The 25,837-nt window shown below is 42.1% G+C and overlaps 1 protein-coding gene across 10 annotated transcripts in view; it reads right to left on the reverse strand.

Annotated features, from left to right (window-relative positions):
- FARP1 (FERM, ARH/RhoGEF and pleckstrin domain protein 1) overlaps positions 1–25,837 on the reverse strand; it is a 224,700-nt gene that overhangs the window by 177,031 nt on the left and 21,832 nt on the right. For 4 of the 10 annotated variants that reach the window (XM_083851713.1, XM_083851712.1, XM_083851711.1 and 1 more), the window contains exons 1-2: positions 5,941–6,081; positions 5,534–5,729 (exon numbers count right to left, since the gene is read on the reverse strand). In XM_083851713.1, coding sequence (XP_083707839.1) covers positions 5,534–5,729; positions 5,941–6,047 — 303 coding nt within the window. In that variant the 5' untranslated portion in view covers positions 6,048–6,081. The other 6 variants (XM_083851708.1, XM_083851718.1, XM_083851715.1 and 3 more) reach the window with 3 other exon arrangements.

Below are 25,837 nucleotides of genomic sequence, written 5' to 3' on the forward strand. Positions count from 1 at the left end.
AGAAAAGTGTAGCTGATCTGTTTCAGAATTGCAGAAAAAAAAATGTTTTTCTTCTTCTAATTTCAGAAGATCCAGCAGGGTTGGTGTGACAATTAGTGAATATTTAAATTCTTGATATTCATTGGAAATGGTCTGACAGCAATGGCCAAATAATTTCAGGCATGAGAAGAAAAGAAAGTCTCAGGCTGATGAATAACTGACATTTGACCTGCTGTTCATTTCCTAAGCTGGAAAAAAATGCAGCTCGTATAACAGTTGAAGCTGGCTAAGAAAGCATAAAACACTGTTTCATGTTTCTGCACTGCCTTATTGTCTAATGCTCTTTTTAAAAAAACTGTTTTATTCTCTCAGAAACTTTAACGGCTATAATATGCGTATTGAGGAGAGGGGCAAATAGCTAGGACAAAGCAATTACCATAGCCCATAAATGTTACAGAAAATAATTTAAACGTTTATAAAAATGCAGATGAAATTTCAGATCTAATAGAATAGCGCAATGTCTGTACAAATTTCTAACAGCAAGGATTACGTGTGCTGTGGTAAGCAGTTAGACTTTTTAATATTAAGCTTTTCCTGGCATACTTACACTGGCCTGACGTTGGCAGGGAGTACCCTTAATAGAAGGCATTTTCCCCACAAAGGAAGTAGGAACCACCATTATATGGCTGCACAAACAAAACCAACCGAACAGAAAGCCCACCCCAGAACATCAGTCTTAAAAAACACAGCCCCTGCAGGATTATGAGGTCCTTTTTTTAATGAAAATTCTGGGCATCAGGCACAGGAATTCCCTGCCAACGCACAACATCTGAACTTGAGTAGAAGATAAATGCTTTTTTTAAAGACCATTTGGTCTTTATTCTCAGATATTCCAGAGATGAGGAAGTCTTTCTCTTCTGAGAGAAAAGCAAATTGAAATGAAATGTTTACAGCTGATGTTTACTAAGGATTACACCCTCACTCTGCTTTCTATTAAAAGACTCCTGTCGCTTAAGGAACCAGGTGTTAATCCCTCAAAGCGAATGACATTTCCCAAGCCTGCATATTTCACAAAGCTTGAACACTTCCAGAGGGAAAGAAGGTTTACACGAGACAGAAAACAGATGTTTAATAAACTGGGGTAATCTGACAGGCAAGCATGTTTTGGTCTTTCCAAAAGACAGCCGCAAAAAGGCAGCAACTATTTTCTTCCAGACACAATAAAGATGACTTGGGTTTGTTTTTAATTAAAGAGACCAGAGCCTAATTGAAAGAAGAATCCTTACCTCCTGTGTTATACTTTGATCTCAGCTTTGAAGCTAATGGGAGAGAAACAGCTCTGACTTTCCATTTAGTATCAGTAGTATCATTCCAGTCAAATCAGCATCATTCACCCCCGGATGCGGATATGATCACTGACAGGCATCCTGTCAGTCATGGTTAAACCTGGTCTGAGTCAGAGTCATCACAGCAGCCTAACGTGAGAATCAGTCAAGCCTTTGGCGTTACCTGGAAAGGAACAGCACTGACTCTTCCCGCTTAGGAACAGTTTTCGAGCAGATTATTTCTGTCATTGAAACAACTATAGAAATAAACATAGTATAAATTGCACAGCGGTATAAACATTAAGGGATTATTCCCCCAGAATGATCTCCAGTAAATGCAACCATCAGCTCTTTTTCCTGTCCTTAGAAACTTACTTTCTTTTCGACTTAAACTGCTTTGAATCTACAGGAGAGACTGGATAAAAACTAACACATGAAATCCATTAGTTTTGCTATGGTTTTATACAATTAACCCCATTCTCTTCAAACTAACTGAAACTCGTACAGTCCAACCTCTCCTGTATAATACACAACTTGTAACTGGCAGTGTTGCATTACCTAAGTCATACGGTTGAAGTGTCAGCCTTTCAAAATGTTCCCGATCTATTTATTATCATTATGTGTACAAATGTGAAAAAATATGCTTCCTCCCTCACATTAGTCATTTTTTGTTAAAGCTGTTGTTCTCTTACCTAGCAGAAAAGGACTGCATTTCTATCGCATAGCCATAACTCAACTGAATGTTAGCTGAAAGAGACTGGTCTATTTTGGACCTCTGTGGTCTTCCACTTAGCATATCTAACTTCTTCTTCAGCGAACATAGCCAAACTGGAAGTTATATTTGGAAGAAAAAAGCAAGGAACAAAAATCAATTACACATTTGCATGCAACCTTTCCATACAGCCAACGCCACGGCCAACAGCTGTGAGTGCTGTTGGTATTAACTTTGAACTTGTGCCCTGATGTTCAGGCACTGACCACCTGTAACTGCAGCTGAAGCCAGCTCTTGTCTGAGAGCTCAGGACAGAATCAAACGAAAGGTACAGAAATTTAGTCATAAAAAGCTGAATAACTTCGGAGGGGGGAGGATATTCTACACACTTTATCTTCTCATAGCAGAACACAAAAAAACTGCTTGAAAAGACTATGACTGATGATTGATGACAATTTTTTTATTTCCCTTTCACGTTAAAGACAGTAAATATCAAGGGTTTTTTTGTTTGTTTGTTTGTTTTTGAGGGGGAAGCAGTGCCTACTCTTCCTGTGTCTCCCTTCAAGCATCTGTATTTGCCTGAAAAAGATTCATGCGAACAGCTAATTGGGCTGGCAATGAAAACTAGATGTGCAGATGTGTAATCCAGGATTATCTATTCAATGTTTTACTGGCTTTTTGAAGTGTAGGAATTTTTGGATATTCAGCAATTATATATTTTCTCAACAAGACAGAATATAACAGTTTTCTTACATACCCTTCCTTTCACAGTATTGCATTTGCAAAGCTTGATGGAAAGGCCTTCAGAGGGCTTCTGTTTTTCAGGTCTCCCACACATCTCTCCACTCTCTCCATACACTTTACGGGTGTTTTTGACAAAAAATATAATTTACAGACTCATATGAAGCTATGGGGACCTCTTCCTTTTAATGCCAAAAGTTGGTCAGAACTTCTCCTTGGCGAAGAAGAAATGATACCAGAGTTACATCACTTTTAACCAGCCCAAAGAGCAGGAACGTTGGTGGGGAGGACTGGAAGTAGGTCATCCTTTTCTGCTGTTTTGTCATACAGAGCAGACACAGAAATCTCAAGGAGTTTGCGCTCATAAAAACAGGTCGTTTGCATATGGTGGGAGGAAGGGGGTTGTTTAAGTGCAAGGGGGTTGAGTCTTGTCCCCTGGAAGACAATTAAAAAAAAAAGACAAGACGATAAAAACATCCCACAGCCTAAGACCTTTTTGCAGTGTTAGCTAACGGGTAGGCTGAACCTACATCAAAAGAAGTTCTAGGAGCAGCAAGGAAGGAGGACTAGGCAGATGGATAGTCCCAATTATTTTATTTCTTTCTCAGAAATGAGGAAGGAATAGCGCAGCACCAGTATCTGTTCCTATTTCTGCACAGAGCTCATGAGCAAACAGTAAAGTGATACAACTTACACTTTTTACCATCCTACAAGGTACAGAATAGGCAGCAATAAAACCACTCAAAGTTTGGCCCATTTGCTAATGCAGAAAAGAACGTTGAGCAAAATTCCTGAAACTGTGAGAAACACAATACCTTCTCGGTTTGTACTTATATCATATTTTGAAGGGTTTTTTTCATAATTGTGGCTGCCAGGAGCTGAAGTTTTGGAAAGAGTGGTTTCAGACCCTCAGTCATGCAAAAAGCTTTTACTTCTCCACTGAAAATCAAGCCTACAGATGTGCTTAGGCATATATGTTTTACATCTTCTGCCCACAGCCATACTTGCTGCTCCTAAAATATTTTGCTGAAATGGTGTCACTTACTTTCTTCTGTGTATACTGCACCAGTCTGGCTAAAACCAGCACACTTATAAATGGGAACATGGGTTTTCCAGCATGAATAAACACCTCAATTTGCATGTATTAAGAGTTTTTTTAGTTCTGTCAGATCGGCCTAAAAATTTGATGCCTTTTAGGGGAGACTGAAAAATATGAGTATTGTTCCATCTGACTATGCATAACTTGAAGACAAAAGGCTTTAGAAATCTGCTCCAAAACACTTTTTAATCAAAGAACACAGCAAATTTCACAAGATTTGATTTTAAAACCAATTGGACTCTCAATGCACCATTTTCAAAGAGTTTTAGGAGCTTTTAGCAGCTGTGAAAAGAAAATATTATCTCTGGGATAATAGGGACATTAGTACTACACATGATAAGCAGCACAAGTTTCATATCTGATACTTTAAACTAGAACTGTATTTTTGGATAGTGACGCATACCCAAAGACTGCTAACTTCATTCTGTTCACTGTAGATACTTGATAGGCATTCTGAAGGGCGCAAAACCATGACAAGCTGCTGCATAGGTAAGTATTTCAACTTCATAACAATTCAGTTTAAGAGTCTAGAGGACTTTCTTCCTGCTTCTAGTAATTCTGGGACTGCACACACAATTCTAGTCAGGTCACAAACAGCAGCAAAGAGCAAACTGAAAAGCGTTATGTGTACACACAAAACAAACAGAAAAACATGTTATGAACAAGTGAAAATTCTTTTTTATGTGCATTTTCCTAATCATTTCCACTTTAACACAGGGATAATATTTTACTAGTTGCCACAAGCAATTTTATACAGTAACATTTTATACAGTATACATTGAGTGAGATCAACCTATCTCACTGGTTACCCCCCATTTCACAGAAGGGAAAATTGAGCCAATGAAGGCATGGAAGTTACCATGGTGACCTAAAATGCATGTAACAAAGGATGAAATTTGAACTCAGGTTTCCAGTTTCCTATTCAATGAACCTCAAGAACTCTGAAAAATATACATTCCAGTACCCTTTCATAACAGTAACAGTGTTCAACAACCTCAAGTGTTAATCACCTAAGTGTGGCACATCAAAATTACTAACAGCCAGATAGTATAAAACATTATTGTTCTTTGTATCAAAACTAATTCAAACTAATTCTTCTGATCACACATACACACACACACAAGCAGTAGTAACCGTTTGCTTACTTGGCAAGTACAAACCTAGATTAATATCAGTGTGCACTGACTGTACAGAGAAACTTTAGATGGGATTGCTTTGATTCTTCCCTTGCACTCAGTGCATGTGTGAGAACTTGGTGTCTTTAAGAGTGATAAACTGGTGAAAACTTTGATGATTTCAAGTTACCACTCTGAGGACCTGCCAGAGGGATAAAAAAATCATCTGTGTAGTGTTATGTTTATTAGATCAAGAGCAAAAGAGCACCACAGAAATATATAAAACGTTCAGAAAGCAGAGGAAACCACTGATATAATATGTGAGGGGGAAAAAACACCAAAAACTTTCATCTCCTTTCATCTCTTTTGAAGCTGTTCAAGCAGAAACTAATTCTATTGCACCATCATATATTTACCTTTGATATAACAGCCCTTTTCCCTGCAACATGAATTCATTAGCCAAAGAATCACAGAGCTGAGATATAAAGAGAACTGGTTTAAAACCATGCATTTTTAGAAATGCCTCAACAATCTTTAGCCACCCCGACGCCCACACCCTTACCGGAACATCAAAAGTTTCTTGCGTGTCATCCAGCATCTGAATCTTGATGGAGACAAGTTTTCCCGGAGGCGTCATAGGTGGTTTCTGTCCATGCTCCAAGGTACTGATCCCAGCGTTCTCCTGAGCTCCCAACCGGGATCCTGCTGTTGGTCTCTGCTCTGTTTCACCCATGTTTAGAGAAACACGTTTCTTATATCTGAAAAGGGAATAAAGGCAAAGAAGACTGTATCACTAATAAGTAGGAGTTGTTGCACATAATATACTTACAACTGGTAAACTACCACATCGTGATCCTTAACACAAAGTAATACTATTATGAACATATATATATTATATATATTTTATATCATATGAAGGCAGGAAAACGAGGCGAACTTTACAATTTTTAAAATGCAGAGGCTAATCACCTGCTAGGGTAAGGAAGACAGACCAGTTGGAGTACTGCACAATGAGAAAAGAATAATATTCCATTCCTCTTGAAAAACAAAACATGACCACTTTGGAAACAGACCATGACACAACCCAGATCTAAATGGGTTATTGCTAATTTTATGTACTTACAAATTAGGCTGTTAGCAGCCAAACCCAAGACTCCCAGAGATGGGTGGAAGATGAGAAAAGCAGGTGGGGCAACTCACCACCTGCCAGCCATCATCCCCTCCTGGCCTTATCAGCACTTTCTCCTTTGCTCCTTCCAACCTTCCCTGGCCCTTTCGCAGCTGCCAGTGTGCTGAAGGCTCTGTGAAGCATGAGAGCTGAAGGGGTATAAGATGACCCCAATTAAATGGCCTCAATATTTGGTTTCCTTTGGGGACCAGATGTGCTGTAGAATGTGGAGCCTGACACAGTCCCACTGGCGGGTCAAGGACTGTGAGAACAGGCCATAGGAAGTCCAGAAAAAGCCAGAATAACATCACTGGTTGGGAAAAGCAAGGCTTCCCAGCACAGGCAAACCTGGCTTCTCATGGAGCCCTGTAAGGGGCATGGGAACCCCAGGGCATGCTCCTTCCCCACCATGCTAAGGGAAGGCTCCACCTGTACCAGCTCGCCAGCACAGCTCACTGAATAGGGAAGTCTTCTTCGTATCCATGGAAAGAAACCTCAGAAACTGGCTTGCTAATTTTGTTTCCATGCAGCTTTCGCACTGCCTTACACAGCGTTTCCTGCTAAATAAATATTCTATCCTAAAAAAGAGAGCAGAGCTGCAACAGTGATTCAGTGTGATTTTTCATTAACTGGCACAGCTTTGAACCTTCTTTTTTAATTCAAGGATCATTAGTTTTACTTGTCAACTGTTACACATCATACCAGAATTTTATTCCTTTTTTTTTTTTTCCACATCTGACATTCTAGCTGGATTTCTGATGAAACCTGCTGCTACTGTCTATTTGTCTTTCTTGGTAACTGCATTTCCATTCCCCGTGACTTTTATATGCTGATCAATGACCATTAAAAAAACATGTAGCACACAGAAAGAATGGAAATGTAACTTTCCAGCTGAACAGAGCTATAAGAATAGTACTGCCAATCACAGCCTGGCTTTTACTCTGAGGTTAAAATTATTGAGAAGCCTATGGGAAAAACAGAGAGCACAATACAGCCTATGTACTAGTGAAATGTCTCACCAGTTCTACCGTATACTATAAAGACCAGTGCCATGTAATAAGATACTATAAGGAGGGAATAAAAACAATCCTGTCTTTGGCGGGCTATACTATTTACTGCACATCACTCTTCCATTTCCTGACCAATCTGTTCCCACAGACCTTTAATGCAGAGAGTAGCTCGGAGTGAAAATTTTTTAAAACAGTACTTTGATTAAAAGAAAAAAGCATTAGCTGAGAGAGCAGGGAATGAAAAATCAGGGACCACACACCTCTACATCTCAACTCAATAGGCACAAGTGAAGGAGAACAAAAACCAGCAGGAAACCTAGAAGCTTCCCCAGAGGACAACAGCGAGTACAGCTAAACGTGGCGAACCAGCGAGTTTTGCAATGAAACAGCACTATCCTACTCATCGGGGTTGAAGAGATGCTAGTGAAACCCAGCCAAGCACAAGCCAAATACTAATGAGAGGCAAATGCACTTCATAAATTTTCATCAATTGGCATTGTGATCTAAAACGTAAATGGAATCGATTCAATTGATTTTATTCTTTAAAATTAATTAAATTGAAACCTTTTATGAGACAAGAAGTGTCAACAAGAAAACTGCAGTTGGAGGCAGGAATTCCAGGAAGAAAAGAGAGAGAGCTATATAGCAACACTCTTACAAATAAACTCACAAATAAACTTGATTTTCCTGGCATTTAAGTACACAGGAACTTTTAAACACTGGAAATGCGACTAGATGCAAATACTGTTAATTCAAAAGCTGTTTTAAGAGCTCTCCTAAAGCCACCATATGCCACAGACAGCACCAGTACTGAAGAAAGGACCTCTACAATTGCTAGGAGTAGCAAATTGCTGGGCTAGGTACAGACATTTAAAGTGGACAAAGAGGAAAGCTGTTCTACTTATCAGTTCCAAAATGTAGGAATCAATCCAGCGCAATTCAAGAGATACCATTAAATATTCAACATAAGGAATTATTATGGAGCTCAAACCTTTCTGTGAATGTTCTTCTGATTAGATGATCCAGTGGCCCACACACACATTCAGACAGGCCAATAAACTTAGTGAAATAAGGAAAAAAGACATGAAGTTAGGAGCCAAAAGAAACATGGAGGAAAAGTACAAGCCAAACCACTCCACATACACAGCTGAGAGGTTTATTATTATTATTATTATTAACAGCGAGTAATATAGAAACTCTTGTAATATATATTGAACCATTCAGTTACATATGCACATTTCACACTGGAAGCAAAGACCTAAGAAGTATTGGCCACGATGATCACTTGTATCTGCTACTTGCAAATTAAAAGCAGACCTTTCCTTTTTTTTTTTTTTTTCTTTCTCTCTGTCTCTAAACATCAGCATGCCATATTGGACATTACTTTTTGTATGTATGATGCTAGCCTCACTCACTATGGTGCTGTTGTAACATGGGCACAATGTATTTATTACGCTTTTACATAAAAGCGGCCTTCAAACTTACAATTACCCGCTCTAAAATAATGCAGCACATCTGGCAAACTGCATACCTTTCCACAAATCACTTTGATCTAGATGACCAAGAAGGTCACAGAATGTAAGAGAACAGTAGTAAGCAAATATTAAGCAAACCTGAGGGGGGAATAGGATACCTAATGTCTGTCACAATGAGGCTTAGGTTTGGACAGAGGATGGAGAATTATAAATACACTCTCACCCTCCTCGGATCCTTCGCTGAGCCAATATACCTTGCTAATCCAAAAGAAAATAATTCAGTGTTTTGTTCTTTGCTGGGCTGGCAAATTAAATCCACTCGTGGTGTGCTGGCAAATCTAAGGCCAGGGTGAGCTAAGCCCAGCCAGTGTTTCTTGCAGGTGCTGGCAGGCCAGCAGATTGTGTCAAGCCATCTCACATAACTCTACCTGAAACACCTGGAGGGCATCAACTACAAAAAGGTACAAATGCCATCAGATAAATTAGTAAGCGTGTTTTAGTCCAAACCACACATTAACAATCCAGTTACACAGATACTGCGTGGTCAGATGAAAATTTTAAGTTCTTTGCACACTCACGCAGTAGCTGGACGAAGGCCAAGATGGGGCTCAGCTTAATGTCATTGCGGTTCTCGGTGTTCAAAACTGTGCCTGAACAGGTGCATTTTATAGCATTTGAAAGGCTCAGGCCAAATAATGTTTCCACATATTTTTCTTTGGCAGGAAGAAAAACCAATTAAACTGACTTAGCAGTACTCTAACGGGACCTAGGAGTAGAAGCAACACCTTTTTGTCTTGGTGGGGAGAACAAAAGGTTACAACAAATTATGAAATACTGAATAAATAAAAGAAGAAATAAGCCAGTGTTTGAAACACGAGCAGAACTCCCGTTGGAATATTCGCTAATCTAATCTGTTAATTACTCTGCGTTTCTGTGAGACAAGGAGGTTGGACACTTGATGCAAAAAGCTCCTGAAGCCTGAAGGCTCCTGTTGCTGGGGGAGCGTCTCACCAGGTGTGGAGGCCTTTCCACTTCTGTTTTGTTACGGCACGCTTTCAAAGCACACAACAGAAGGAAGCACACTGTTCATTATTCCCCCTTTAAAGGTGGGGAAAGCAGGCCCAGTGGGATGGCATGACTGGCCTTAAAGGCTACTGAGCGGAGCAGCGGCAAGGCCGGAGGAGCAGTCCAGGCCTCTCAGAAGCCGGCCCACCATCTCCCAGATCAGGCGGTAACGAGACGTCTGAAAGAAATTAATGTAGTCAATATAATACCAGATGAGACGACTCAAACTGTCTCAAAGACTTATAAACTCTTAGTAAGAACTAAGAAGGCACCAGAGAACTAGAAAAGAACAAATTTGAAACAGACCTGCCAAGGCATAATGAATGTGGAGCAGCAAAGAAAAAAAGGGGCGATCCAGGCAGCCTACCAGCATGGGCTCGTAGGGCTCAGCTTTCTGTAAAATTTTTGGAAAGCCTCAGCTGCAGAGAGGATTATATGGAAATACTACCGTAAAGTATTCTTCCTCAGTTCTAAGCACCTTCATCTTGCAGAAAAACACAGAATTTGACACCAAAAAAAAATTAATAAGTCAAATAAGTCAGTTATGAGGAAAGACAGGATGATATGCACAGGTTGAACGTGGAGGGCTCTGTGAGAGAAGGTGACGATGCCACTGCTCCCAAAGGCCTGTCCAGCCCTGCACCAGACATTAATGCCTGCACAGCAGAGGTAGCAGGACGTGTCTGAACCTCAGCTGCTCCGCTGCAGAGGCCAATTCATCAACCGCTTTTCGTATGATGCACCGATTCTTCCTATTTCCTTTTCCCTCCCTTGGACAACAAAGTAGGCAAAAATGTATGACAAAACACACGTAATGGATCCGTACTGTCTTCAGTAAGGGAAAATTCTATACCCTCAGGAAAAATTGCCAAGAAAGCCACATTTTCATTAATGTACCAGAATGACCATAAATATCAAATAGGAAAGCAAGTTTCTTGGATCCGTATTTTAAAAGGGATAATAATAAAATAACAAGCAAAGTGGAACAGGAAGACAGAAATTGAATTTAGTCTGAAATGATGAGGAACGGATGCAGGGCCAATATGTCTCAGGTTTTTGTATTTTGTGAAACGTTATCCCAATTAATTTTCACAATTCCATGGCAGACAAACTAAGCAAATATAGTGAGAGTTCATCTGCACCAGGTGTACCACTGATGTAAGGTGACCCCCGAGTCAAAAACTGTGGATTGAAATCTGGCTGAACAGCTGGGCCCAGAGAGTAGTGGTCAGCAGCCCAAAGTCTTGTTGGAGGCTAGTAACGAGCTGTGTATCCCAAGGGTCAAAACTGGGTCCAATCCTGTTGAATATCTTCACTAAGGATCTGGACGATGGGGTAGAGTGCACCCTCAGTAAACTTGCAGATGCCACAAAACTGGGGTGAGTGGCTGGCTCACCAGAGGGCCATGCAGCCATCCAGAGGGACCTCGACAGGCTGGAGAGGTGGGCTGACAAGAATCTCATCCAGTTCAACAAGCAGAATGACAGAGTCCTGCAGCTGGGGAAGAACAACCCCAGGCCCCAGCACGTGATGGGGACCACCCTGTACTCAACATTCATGAGGCCATACCTATAGTACCGTGTCCAGTTCTGGGCACCGCCCAGTGCAAAAGAGACATGGACATACTGGAAAGAGTCCAACAGAGGGCCACAAAGATGGTGACACAGAGACTTGAGCGCCTCCCCTATGAGGAAAGGCTGAGAAACCTTGGGACTTTTTAGCCTAGAGAAGAGGAGGCTCGGGGGGAATCTCATCCATGTCTGTAAGTCCCTGAAGGGAGGATGCAAAGAGGACAGAAGATCTTTTTGGTGGTGCCCAGTGCCAGGACGAAAGGCAATGGGCACAAACTGGAACACAGGAGGCTCCCTCTGACCATTGGGCAGCACTTCTGTGCTGTGCGAATGATGGAGCCCAGTTGAGGTTGTGGAGTCTCCTCCTTGGAGATCTTCAAAATCTGCCTGGACCTGGTCCTGGGTGACCTGCTCTGGGTGGCCCTGCTGGAGCAGGGGTTGGACCAGATGGCCTCCAGAGGTCCCTTCCAGCCTCACCCATTCTGTCATTTTCTAACAGCCACAATGCTAATGGCTGGCCATCAGAGCAATAAATGGCAAATTTTCGAGTCATGCCAACTGAAACAACTGAATCAGCTATGTTCAAGGCAAACAATAATGATCAAAATTTGGTTCTTGAGTGGGAGTCACCGGTCCTCAAGTGGGACATCCGTGTTGGAATGCCTGAACATGACAGATTTATCCTTTTTAAAACACAGAACACGTTTGGTAGGAAGGAGAAGTCTGCAACAGAGAAGAGAGGATTTTTTCAAAAGCTTTAAAGTCACCATCATATTATGAGTCTTTGGCAGTTTCTCATGGGAGAATATCAAAAGATTTCTTGGAAAATCTTATCTTTAAAGTCCAATTTTCTTAAGGAACTACTGAAAACTACAAACAGCTGCCTCATTAAAAAAATGTTCATGCTTCACATTATTCTGCACAGAACATCATACACACCTGAAATTACACAAAGACCCTGACAAAGAAAAATATACATTAGAAATCTGACTTAAATCCAGAAAATTTTCATTAGGCTAATGGACCTGCATTTTTGTGGAAGCAAAGAAATGTGATACCAAAAGCTTGTAATAGAAAAGTAGTTCAAGCTTGAAGGGCAGTAGCACAGGCACAGGTGCAGGGTAAGTTTAGTTGCTCAGCTTCTAAAGGAAATGTTGTAAACAGAAGGTGGTTTCTGGATTCCTGTTCTGACTGCTGTCTGCTCCTGCTCACATCCACAATGCTCAGATAGAGAAAGAAATATTATTAAAAAGCTGGTTCTCCTGTTCCATTGGACTATTTTCTGGGATTTAAAAGAAAAAAAAAAAAAAAAAACATTCTAAATGATGATTGTTTCATGAAGTCAGAAGCAGGGAGCTTCTAGGTGATCTATGGTACAGAAGATCAGCACTACAGGCTCATGTTTAGTCCCCTGTACAGGCAGCAAAGAACAGGATGACAGGATGGTGAGTGAGCTCCTAAACTGGGTTTAGTTTTTAAACATGGATTTATTAATTTATTATTTTATTATTCCAGCCCCTAAAGACACAGAAAAATCAATCTCTTAATACCTGCCTGTCCAAGAAACCACCATGGCTGTCTACTTTTTGCGGGCCTCAGAACTGGATATTCTAGCATTCTGCAGACTTACTAAGATCTGCAGCAATAAGGAAAGCCCTTAAATAAGGCAGAGTATCTATAAGAGAATAAAATTCATCACTTGTCATGAAAATAAAGACAGCCCATAAAGTTACCCCTGTTGGTCAGACTCTGAAATCTCTACATCTCACTGTTTTGCTTGATCATACCAAATTAGCTAGAATATGAAACCAATGTCAAATTCCCAGACCCTAACACAATGGCACAGAGCTGCTGGTCAGCCATTAGCTACTGCGTTACTAGTCCCAGAATTTGGCATTGCTTTTGTATTCTAGCTAACTTGGTGTTACCAAGTAAGTGGACTGGATAGCACTACCAACCAGAGCACTTAGTCTGTCCATCTACATGACTACACCATAGAAACTGGGTCAAGGAACACGGAAACTTTACAAAAGGGATAAATGGCTTTACAAAAGCTCAAACCACTCAGCACACCAGTAACGTAGCCTGAAAACCAGAATAATGAATGTATATGTATGTACAGGACAACACGCAGCATTAAAAACACCTCTTGCAAGCCTGTCTGTACTCTGTGCATTCAGAGTACCCACGTTCATTACTACTCCTACCTCTAGAGCCATTCAGCTTCCCGCTCGGGCTCATTTATCTTCATTACATTCAGGTCCTCAAGCTGTTTGCAATTCTGTGGCGCTAGCAGCTGTCCCAGATTCCAGATCTTCTGCCAGATGTCAGCAAAGAGCAGTCCCATCCTGCACAAATCTGATGTACGCTATCTTTTTCCTCAACTACACACCTGTCAGTAGATCTATCAACAAGTGCAGTAATACATTTCTGTATGCTTTTGCAATTGTCTCTGAAAAATCTCATCCCTTAAGCATAAATACAGATTGCTCTGTGATTCAAGCCAGTCTAGTCTGCAAATAGTATTTAAAGGAAAAAAAGGAACAACTAGAATTATTTTTGATGACTGTCAACAACATTAACAAGGCAGTAAATATACTGACTCCCTGTGCTCCACTTTCCAGACAACCTTGCATTAGAAAGTTCTTGCAGGCAAGGAACATGTTTTTTTTTCCCCTGCATCTCACACAAGCAAAGCCGTATATACATATGCATATATATATGTATGTGAGCAATTACCTTAAGTGAAGCTCATCCCCCTAAAGGAACTCCTCAGAAAACTCTTCACCCAAGTTACTCGTGGGACTAGCTGCGACCATTCCCTAAGCACTAGGGACGTGCTTCCACTATTTATTCTTCACCACGTACCCTTGTACCACTGATCGATACTATTTACTTCAGTCAGGAAAGCTAATATCACATTCAAACCAAGACAGACAATTCTGAAGTTTTTCTTCAGCTTTTACACCACCAATTCCAAGGCACTGTACAAACAGGTAATTCCGGCTATTCCTGGAAGGCAAATTAGCATCTCATCTGCTAAGCAATGGGAACGATCAGCTCCAACTGATAGTTAGTGACTCTCCCCCAACAACTGTGCTTTCCCTTTGAAACCAGTGACTGAGTCTAAGCAAAATGGGGAGCTCCAGTCAAGCTCCTGGAGCCATGAATCCCTTAACAGCCCAGCAGCAGGTATTGCTACACAAACACTCGGTTTACTATTAGACAGGGTAAAATTTGAATGAAATATTGCCTTCTTGCTTTGCATTTATTGTATGATTGCTTACATACCTTGTAAGTGGTTTATGACTTACTTGTATGTGAAGTTCAACGCTATCTTTCTTTGAAAATACTTTCCTCACACTTTACTGTCCCAAACAGACTACATCTTTTCTGCTTTACCCTACGGGGGGATGATATTTCTTCTTTACTATGAAATTCACAAGCTGCTTTCGGAGATGTTTTAAACAATAGTTTGAATATTGCCCAAACCCTTCCTGCTTACATTTCAATTGCCTGCGTAAGAAATGATGCTTAGGAGGAATTTGCAAGCTGCTGGTATCGTCTACGTATATTTGATTTCATTGACACCCCTTCTATTTTGCATAACTATTTGTGCCAATTCTGCCAATAAAGCTTATGAAAAAGTAAAACTTCAATATGCTTTAACAAGTGACAAAATGCAATTTTAAAAAATCCATTAAAAAATAGGAATATAGACTGCATGAAATGCATGTAGAAGTCACCCGGCTAGTTCTTCCCTGATAACATAATGTGTTGCAGAAGCGACAAAGTACACGTTACCACTTCATGAAGACCTAAACCCTTTTAAAGTTGAGGTACAGAAGCATTGCCATGTGGGCAAAAAGCTATGGTAAAAAAGCTTGTTATGGACAGAAGGGCTGTGGGAGCTTTATTGCCACATGGCACATGCTAGGAACATACAAAAGACAGCTTAAGAAAACCTCTCTTTATTTTGTGTTCCCAGCTAGAGGAGTTTCTTGATCAACGGGGGGTCACCACCAGAGCCCACGGTTTGTCAGCTGAAAATACAAGCGAAGTGGGTAAGAACTTAAAGCAGTCTGGTGGTTCAACAGTAATACAAATCCCTCCTGAAACCATTAAAAGCATTTTTCAAAACCCTTTCATGCCATCACTCTGCATAAATAAAGCTGTTGCACCAGCTGGAGTGCTCTGGGCTCACTCACCCATACAACACCTCGTGTGAAAGCCAAGCCGAATGTGCTTATAGTAGAAGAAAGTAATCTGATTTCCTTCCAGATTTAACAGAATTCTGAAAGGGATCCAGCAACTCATACCCAGCCTCAAGTATAACGCAAACGTTTTTGCACGAAATAAAAACATGTCAAAAGAATAAATAACACACTACGGTAATACTACTGTTCAGCAGTTGGGGGAAAATCTCATACGGTGCTGTTTTTGAGAAATAGGCAGCTTGGGGGGAATATTATTTCTCTGAACCAAGTACGAATAGACAGTAGAGGTATTCTCAGTGGCTCCTCCAGAGAGCTGTCAGGAACCGAAGCCCAACCTGGGCACTCGGCAGCCCCTCGGAGGAACTTCTGCCCCTTCCCTGAGCACATGGACAACGAGCCGAAGATGCTGTGGTCAGCATGCAAACACCTTGTTCTTTCTCCTACTGAGAAATAGACAGGTTACAGTTTGTTGTGCTGACGATATACGGCACAAGGACAGAGCAGAAGCTTGGGAGCTCACCACCATGCACAATGCACTACACAGAATCACCCCATGGCCCAGCAGCTCGAAACCGCAGAGGACAACGACGCCCGCGTTCAGCACCATGCACCCGGGGAAGATGCCTACCCAAACATGTTACGTTGAAGCCACAGTGGTCTTGACTAACTTCCTTTTTGCCCAGAGCTTGTGATCAGACTCCCACAAAATTATTATATATACACAGTCTATCGTCTTCCACCAGGAAAAACATACTTATGGTCTCAATTGTGTGCTCGGTATACAAGCCACTATAAAAACAGGAAAAAAAAATCCTGCACGTTTTAAATATTTAAACATTTGTTCTTGAAAGAGCCTTTTTGTGTTTGTAGAACTGCTCAATATAATAGAATATAGAATGATTTTATTTTTTTTAATAATTCTTTTACCAGAAGCCTTCATTATGCTTGACCAACAAAACACCGCACATGGTAATGACCCAGCTCCCAGTAAGAAATGCTCGTACCATCAGGAAAAATAAATTGCTTTATGTACTGCTGCTTGGAAAACAACTTAATAGACTCATTGGCATCCTGGTGGACATATAATGAACGGGCCAGGAGGCATGACTGTATAGTATCTAAATTGAAATATCCTATAGTGTTCAAAAATGATGTCTTTATTTTTCCTTCAGAAATAATTGTAAAACTTAAAACCAAACTTTCAAACTTGCTTAGGTTTCTGTCTCAGTTCTCTTTGTCTCTAATAGTATAACCACTACAAGAGCCAAGGAGAAACTCTACCTGTGCTGAGCAGTGCCGTCTAGACACTGTCTGTCCCTTTCTGTCTGACGACAGCTCTCCTGATCTTTCAAGATACAATACCTCTCTGTCTTTAGATAATTGATAACACTGCATTTACTCCATGAACAGCTATCAGAGATACTACGAGACAGAGATACAGATATACTGCTGCCACAGGTAAGTCCTCACTTTATATCCAGCTAAAATATAAGTATTGTATAAGCATCGTGGAGACTAGGGTTGTTCTTCATAAAAGACAGACCAAAAATGCCATTAGGTGATGTTATGTCTGCAAAATAAACTCCTTTCCCCACCATAACTTACTTCACAATGAAAGCTGGCATAAGTCACTCCAAAGCACAGCACTGTTATTGCAAATTTTAGGATCTGGAGGAGAAGGGCGCACCTGTTCAACCACACATCATACCTTTATCAGCAAACCTGTTTCAGTGCAGATCACGTCCCTGTGGATTCTGTTAGTTTTCAAAACTAATTACTTGCTTGGAAGTGTGAAGAGGCATTATCTGTAGCATCTGTACTTTTTACCACTGAAGGGGCTAGTGGAAAGCATCGATTCTCTTGTTCTGTTCTCTTCCTTGCAGCGTTTGCAAGCAGAGAAAGCAGAAATACTGCCAGAGCTGCCCATCGGTCTGCACCATCCTCCTTAAAACATTGCCAGAAGTAGCAGCCAAAAACAGTCTTTGCAATCTGAATGTAACAGAGAGGCTTAAGATTCAGATTCTTTTCTTTTTTTTTTTGAATTAAGATATTACGATGTAGAAGTTCCCAGAGAAAGACCAAGCAGAAAGACGGACGTTGCAAGTAACACAGATTTTGACGGATCCTCCCCCTAAGTAAAAGCCTTCCAACACCACCAAGGTGCAGCTACCAGCAAGCAGCGCTGCGGGTCACGTTGGTGCGCTACGTGGGCAGGAAGACTGGGTATTGGATTGCTCTTCCCTGTGAGAATATTACGTACGCATATTCCTTTCTTGGCTCTTGCCTCTCGAGTAACTTTAGATTATGCTGAACACGGAAAGAAGCTTTTATGCCCGCATCCGATAGTAGCATAGAGCATACCCACAGCAGACAAGGACCTCTGAAGTGTGCATAACTAATATCTCCCATGAGCCTTTCCTTGCTGAGTATGCTTGAACTTCGTACGCTTCCCCGGTGACAACCAGACCATGCCCATCTCCACCGGAGAAGAGAGGCGCCTGTCACATCTTTGGATTTTTGTGGTTGCCCCAACTGGTGCAGGTGCAGGCTCCGTGGGGAAACCTGGTCACTCATCCTCCCCACACCAGATCCGAGGGGGCGAAGGAGCTGACTGGGATGAGAGCCTGAAAAAAAACATGCTCCTGGGAGAAAGGTCTAAGGCCATTTGCTTCCAGAGGTGGGAACTGAGGTGAACGCTCCTGTGTCCTCCTGGCACAGCGGGAAGCCACGGGGGAGCACAGCCACCTACCATGGATGCGAGTCTCCTTGCTCAAACGAGAGACAGAAATCCTGCATGAGGACATAACGTTTGCAACTGTAATGGGAGCCTTCATTTTTAAACAGCAGGGATTTTCATTTTTTTCTTTAAGTAAGAGAAAATTGCATGCCTTAAAGGAAGAGTTAAGAATTGGAAATTGTTTGGTTTGAAGCATGCAATCAGACCGTAAGTCCCTGTTCTTGCACGCCCTAAGCTGCACAGATTTCCCCTCCCTGACCCTGCCAAAGACCACTCTGCCTCATTCACAGTACAGGATAGCACCATCAATTAAGGGGAAGGTAATCAGTATTCATTCTTCCCTCCCTGCTCCATCATTAAAGCTTATTAACTACTCACACTCTGCTGTTAAGACAGAATTTAACAAGCGAGTTTCTGCACTTTCTGTATAGCAGGCTGTTTTAGTCTCAGTAAGTACTTAACTTTAACTTCATGATACCCTTGTGAGATGGGAAAGAATGATATTAGCCATACCTCATATATGGGGAATTACAGACAGAAAAGCCAGGTCCTCCAGATACGGAGATACTGACCCAGAGGGAGTCTGAAGTCTAAATCTGTTTATTGATCTAGGTCAGACAGACTGAAATCCAAGGTAAATCCACCAATTCTGTATTCCCAAACTGAGACTCTGAGGCTGAAATCATTCTTCAAGTATTTCACATTCTGCAGCTTTCCTTAGATATTATTACAGATCCTTTTACTACAGGCTGCATTCAGGAGCATGAGGCTTTCTGAAAATTAGCTCACAAATCTCAGGTTTTATCAAGAGTTTAATCATTTTCTGGGTGTTTAATTTACTTCCTAACAACACAGGGACCTCTGTCAATAATTGAATCCAGCTCTGTAGAAGCTTTAGCCACCCTCCTCTTCCAAACTGCAAAAGGTGAAGAATTAGACTTTTCTCACAGACAATGCAATACACACAACAGGGCATTGCTACAGGAGAACTATCAAACCCCAAAACCAAGACGGAGATCAAGAGAGGGGGAAAAACGCAACTAAAGAATTAAAGATTGTGTCAGAAATCACAAAAAGGGAGAATTACAGCTTTTAACTATGGCCTTTTGCTTTGCAATATTAATCGTGATCTTTAAACAGTATTTAATCTATAACTATATTTGAAGCATTAAGATGCCTTGACTTCTTGAGTGAACATTACCGAAAGCAAATGACGTGACTGACACTACCTTGAGAGTCCAGAAAACGGTATCCTCAATTTTCATACCTCCTGAATATGCATACTCTGATTTCTACATGGGCTACAAGTAAACAATCTACTTTTAAATAGCAGCTCATTACCCAGACAAAACGAACAGCACACAACTTGATGCTTTTGACACTGCCTTCGCCTCAACCTCTCTCCTCTTGTAGATGCCCACAGCAACCTGACCCCAATTTCCCCGTGGCACACACCAGTGCGCAGGGAGTGGTGTCTGGCAGCAAGGAAGTGGCTGGAAGGGCTGGAGGGAACACAAGTGGATGTAAAATACTAGTGTTTTAAACACAAGTGTTGAATAGATAGGAGTGGAAAGAGGTGATCATCTACTGTGCAAGCAGGTTGCTTTATTTAATGCAAACTCAGGCATACAGTATTTCCAGGTGTTTAAATCATTACAGCAGCAGAAGGGAGGTCCACTTAAAAAAATGTGAAAACGCCAAACAGGTGTGGCAACATTTCCCCTCTAGCATCAAACAGGATGAGAATGTCAAAGGGTCGCTAACATGGCCTGGCTCTGTAACTTGGGCTGGCCTGTGCTGGGCTGGGGAGCTCTGTGTTTGATGGAAATCTCCACATGCATCCTTTGAAATGATGGCAAACTCCTCTCTGCTCCAAGGAGAGACGTGCAATTCTTCAGAATAACATGAACAACACGGCCACCCTGAGCCTCCAGCCCCAAACCCTCTGCCCTTGTGCTGTGAGGAAGAGGCCAGGGCATGTGCCTGCCTCTGTGGGGCTGCTTTCCTCCTGCTCTCCAGCTGCCCAGGTCAGGCCCATAAATACTACAGAATACCACAGAGAGGTGCAGGAAAGCACAGACACACCTTGCAGCTACTGACCACAATGCAGCAGGCAGGGAACAGAAAGACCTCACAGCAAAACATCAAATATTCAGCTACCAGGCTGTTGCTGACCCTCTACCCCTACATACAGGCACTCTCCTGGAAGAGTTTTAACATCCTCTGAATAGTAAGTTGTCTTTGACACCTTTATACTGCCCAGTACTGGAGAAGAACCAGTATCCACACTCCTATCTCACCTGAACCACCTTCTTACATGCCCAAGTTTTGTCCAATAGAGTATATGGGAAAAGAAGTCACAGCCCTGATCAGTTCAGAAACATGGGAAAATTCAGATGTATTTGCAACCTATACATAACAGGCCAAAAGGAGAAGGAAATAGCAATGCTCTGCAGCCATTCACTAACATACTCACACCCTGACATCACATCAGCCCTAAACAGAGACGTTTAGACCCCACAGAGAAAGGTTAGGGCACCCTGACCACAAAAGCAGCAGCAGGAAGAATAAAAAAGCCCAGCACCAGTGGCAACACAAGCAAATCAATAAACTTACCGCAGCTCCTCTTGGGCGAAGTCAAAGCCTTGCTCAGGAAAAAGCAAAAACCGACACCTTGTTTGCCATACAACCTGCTGAGAGACCACGCAGGATTCCCCCACTCTGTAATTCAACCCGCAACGCTTTCCCCCCTGCCTCCAAACCTGTCACTGAAAGACACGAGTTGATAAGCCTGCTGTGGGGCTATTTACTTGCTTCCCACCGTAAGAAGGCATGCAGCGAACCTCAGGAATTGCACGCTGCAGACGGGCCCTGTAACACGGTATGTCCCCTCCTAGCTCTTGGCCCATGAGTTCAACAGGAAGCAATGCAGGAAATCCACAGCATCGGTGTGATTCCAGTCCGTGCCCTTCCTGTCTGGGGAGAGAGATCTAAAAGCATCTGGGCCTCCTGCTAACAGAAACAGTCAACACCTCTGTGGAAGAGGGGAAAAAAAATATAATAATCAGCTCCCCAACCCAAAGATAAAAATAGTCCAGTCGGCACACCTCAGAAGAGACCGCGCTACGTGCCAAACTGCGTTCTGCCTTCATTTTTCCACCACCACCAAACAACAGCCAGACCAAACGCCGGTGGAAGCGGTGGTTTAGAGCTGGTTCTGCCATAGTTACCACCCTGGTCCTTCAGCTGGTGGCAGGACCCCAGCTGCAGGACAGCCACCATGCGCCACAGCCGAGCAGGCCACAGCGCTGGCACCGAAGGCACACCCTCGCCTACTTTGCGCCTTTCCTCTGCTGGCACAGCACAAATCCAAGCTGATCCATTTCGAGGGCTTCCCCAGGGCAGTCCCTGAACAGCCTGGACCCCAGTGCCATCTTGCAGAGAGCTATAAAGCCGGCCAGAGCCCCCACTGCCCGGTGCCAGAGGCAGCCGCAGGAGGCGAGGGCCTTGGCGCGCGATGGCGGCGGCCGCTCCCCACTGCAGCGGGTGCCACAGCGAGCTCTCCTCGTTCAAACACGACATCAGACAAATTTGCTTGACCTGCGAGTCAGTGAATCCGTAACAAAAATACACAAACAAAAAAGGAAATTCCAATTAGTGAGAGAGCTGGGGGAGGGAGAGGAGGGAAGAGAATATTCTTTCCTGTATCTATTTTTAGGCTATGTGAGGCTGCCTGAAACCATGGCAATGAACCTGCTATAAATCCCCTCAGCAGCTCCATGTTTTGTTCCTTATAGACAAGGATAAATGAGCGCATACTACGGATTAAATAGTCTAAATCAGGAGCGAACAAACTAGCTGGGAACACATTCTTCAGTCATGGAAAGTGCCGGTGGAGTGGGGTAGGAGTAGCTGATCAAAGAGACCAAGTGCTCAGTATAAAACCTAGGAAGAAATCATGTGCTGCCCTAATAAACACCACTGGAGGTGACCGGCCTCTGGAGCACAACCTCCCCACCACCACCATCCCCTTCTGGGTGTATTTTGGCACCAGTGGTTGCACCCTCAGCGCCCAGATTTGTTCTGAGGAAGTTTTTATACCTGCTGTACAGCTGCAGGCAACAGAATTGCCATCAAAAAAAAGAAAAGATGCCAGAATCCACAGCTTCTTCACGGAGGGCAGGGGGACACTCCCTCGGTGCCCCCAAGACTATGAGTAAAAACTTGGGTTTGTAACCTGATTGGTTCAAAAGAGGAAAATGCCAGCTCCACATCAACCCCACCCCATGACTTAAGTAAGGGTTATCCCCTGCTATTCAAAGTTGTGTGAAGAATGAGAGCAACCATCTGGTAGAACCGCGGCTCAAAGATGTCTGATCCACCTATATGTAATTTTTCTAATGCTTATTAAAAAGAGGAGAAAAGAGAAAGAAATCAACCTTTCTATGTATACTCCCTTGGCTTGGCAAAACACAACAAAACAGTGGAAAAAACAGTTCTTTTGCCATTTGAAGTGAGACTAAAATCCATCCACTGAAAATGTATAATTTCAACATCAACAATTTTCGAGAAAATTGTTGATGTTGAGAATCTTAGAGAAACACTTCAAAGCTAATAACCCCCATTCACACCCTTAACATCAGCTGCTGAAATAACCCATTCCATATTCTGACGCGGTTGAAGGTATCACATTCATCCTGTTTTTAATCCTTTGCCACATACACCAAATTGGCTGCTAGTCTCTGCTGCTTTAGAGGACTGAAACATCCTGTAAAGCTCAGCTCTACTTTCACAACAGCTTTGCTGGCATGTGGAGGAGGAAGACGGAAAACATACCTATCTCAAGACAGTTAATTAGATACCCACTCTTTACAGAGTGCCATCCCGAGTATATTTTGATTCTACATGCCGTGAAGTTTTTTTACATTTGGAAATATCAGGAAGAAGGGGGGAGGAACATCTGTAAGTCCATAAAATTGCTACTCAGCAACACTAACGGCAAAAAAACAAACACACTTAATGGCAAGAACACTAAAAACAGTAGAAAACAAGATTTTATTCCCTGCACTGGCTGCAGAGGACCGGTAGCCTCTTTTGCTCAGCCCAGTTGCAGCACGCACATCACCCAAGCAGTATCAGCTTCCCAGCATTGCTAAGCAACACCGCTCCTCATTACCTCGATTGATTCAAGGGAGGGAAGTTGATTCAGAAGCCATTGAAAAAGGGAAAAGCTAGATAAAAACAGTTGCGCAAATCTCACACACGAGCCAGGATCCTGCATGGGCAGAGCAAAAAGCAATTAGAGGAAAACAGGGAGGGGAGGAGGCACAAACTGAAGCAGAATAAAAAATATCTACACACAAAGAAAGAAGGGGGAAAAAGAAACAGGTAAGAGCGGGAGAAACAGTACTGCTGCATCACGTCAAATATCCTTGGACTAGAACAATGAATCACGTCTTCCTTTCCAGGGTGAAAACAAGAAAAGCAACAGAATTCCCTTAGAGACATGAGCATAAGTCTGATTCACATCCAAAATAGATATGGCACATGATTGAGGATTTTCATTACAAATATTGAAGTTCAATTGCAAGAATGAGGATGAAACTGAATTTCAAACTGCTTCAAAACCAAAACGCACATTAACTCTTCCGAACAATAAATAGATCTCTCCCCTCACTCTGATCCTAATTTGTCTTACGCATTTGAATAGTTGCATTAAAATCTTGTTTGTTATGAACATAATCCGAAATAGAAAAGTATGTATTAAAATACTAAATAAATCCATTATCTACGTAAAATTGTGGAAAAGCTCATCTATGTAAGTTTATTTTAACTGAAATTGAGATTTGTGATCAGTGATAAGGACTGGAAGCATCTACATTCAACTTCACCTTCCATGAAAATAATTCAAGCAATAAAAGCTGATACCTATCTATCTATCTATAAATATTGCCAAGGTTTCTGGACCCACTTAAGCCAGCATACATCAGGACTGAGGTAGAAAGGTGCTTCCACATGGTTGCATATTCCTGCTTTCCAGCAGCTCCTTGTTTCAAGCTCCTGTTTCACATCTAGGAAGCACCTGGGGTGGTGGGAAGGGAGAAGGAAGGTCTGCTCAAGCTGGTCAAAGTGATGATGGAGGCAAATTGGCCACCACCGTCATGAAACTCAGGAAAATGCCAGGTACATGCAGGAGCAAGAAGGCTGTACAGGAGCAAGACAATCTCTAAAATACAGCATCTTCAGATTAGGCTTTAGAACCAACATCAGGCTACCAAATTAGATGCTATTCAACCACATATTTTAAAGGAATTTGAACATGCAAACACTGAACTACTGACCATGTTGCCTAGCTTGTCTTTAAGACGCCCTTAATGGGAGAGAGATAAAAAGGTGAGGATGTGCTGCCAAACTCAATAAAAGGACTCCAGGGAATTACAGGCTAATAGCTATGGATTTACACCAATACTAAGAAAATTGACAGAAACTGTGAGAACAGAATTAGCAGGTATGCAAACATATACGATATATGGATGAAGTGCTATCATGGCTGCTATAAAAGAAGCCATACCTCACAAACTTCCCATGACATATATGGGTAAGTGTGGTATGTATGATATAGTGTGCTTGGATCTCTAACAAACATTTGACAATGTCTCTCACCACAGGCTTTTAAAGAAATTGAACTGTCATGGGATAAGATGGAAGGCCCTTCTGCAAATCAGCAACTGGTTAGATGAGAAGAAACAGAGCATGAATAAGTGGCCAGTTTTCACAATGGACTTGGTTTTGCATTTGTGCTGCTCAATATATTCATTATTTGCATGGAAAATATAGCAAGCAGCAAGATGATAGTTTGTTGGTGATTACAGAATCAGGAGAATTAACTGTGAAGAGCTGCAGATAGATTCATCATGTATTTATACACGTACAACACAAAGTAACAGCCATGCAGTGAGTGGAAACCCTGGAGGCACCACAGATTAATTAAGGTGAGGAACGACTCACTCATAGACCACAAAGCTCAGTGCTGGCTGGGGAGCAAAGGGAGCATCAGGAGCAAGCAGGTCAGGGACACCCAGCACTGCAGGGAACACCACTGAGAGATGGCAGTCATGAAACCATGAATGGTATTACAGAGAAAACAAATAGGAAACCGTGTCTCAGGGTACGTGAATTAGGCAGTATAAAATGAAGTTTACCAGGCAACTTGTTTTTAAACAAGAGGAGAAGGAGGTACTTTTCCCCCACTACAATTATTTGCAGAATTCATTGTCACAGCATGTTGTGAAGGCAGAAATTTAAAACAGATTAGTGCATGATTGATGAATTCAGAAAGGAAAGTCTGTCAAGAGCTCTTAAACAAAGGTGCAGACATGACTTTCGTGCTCTAAGTCCTTGAACTGGAGCCTGCCAAAAGCTGGGAGGGATTGCTATCTTTACTAAGACTTTTCCCACCGAGCATTACTATTGGCTGCTGGTAGAGGTAGGATGCGAGGCTAAACCAGATCTCTGGCTGGAATCATAGGGGCAAAATCTTATGTTACAGGTCCAGGAGTCTTCAGCAGATTGCACAGCCCTGGGAAGCCCATTTTTTCATGCCCATCTCCCCGGGTTGTGAGG

Source organism: Anser anser, assembly GCF_964211835.1.
Source record: "Anser anser genome assembly, chromosome: 1".
Taxonomy (NCBI): domain Eukaryota; kingdom Metazoa; phylum Chordata; class Aves; order Anseriformes; family Anatidae; genus Anser; species Anser anser.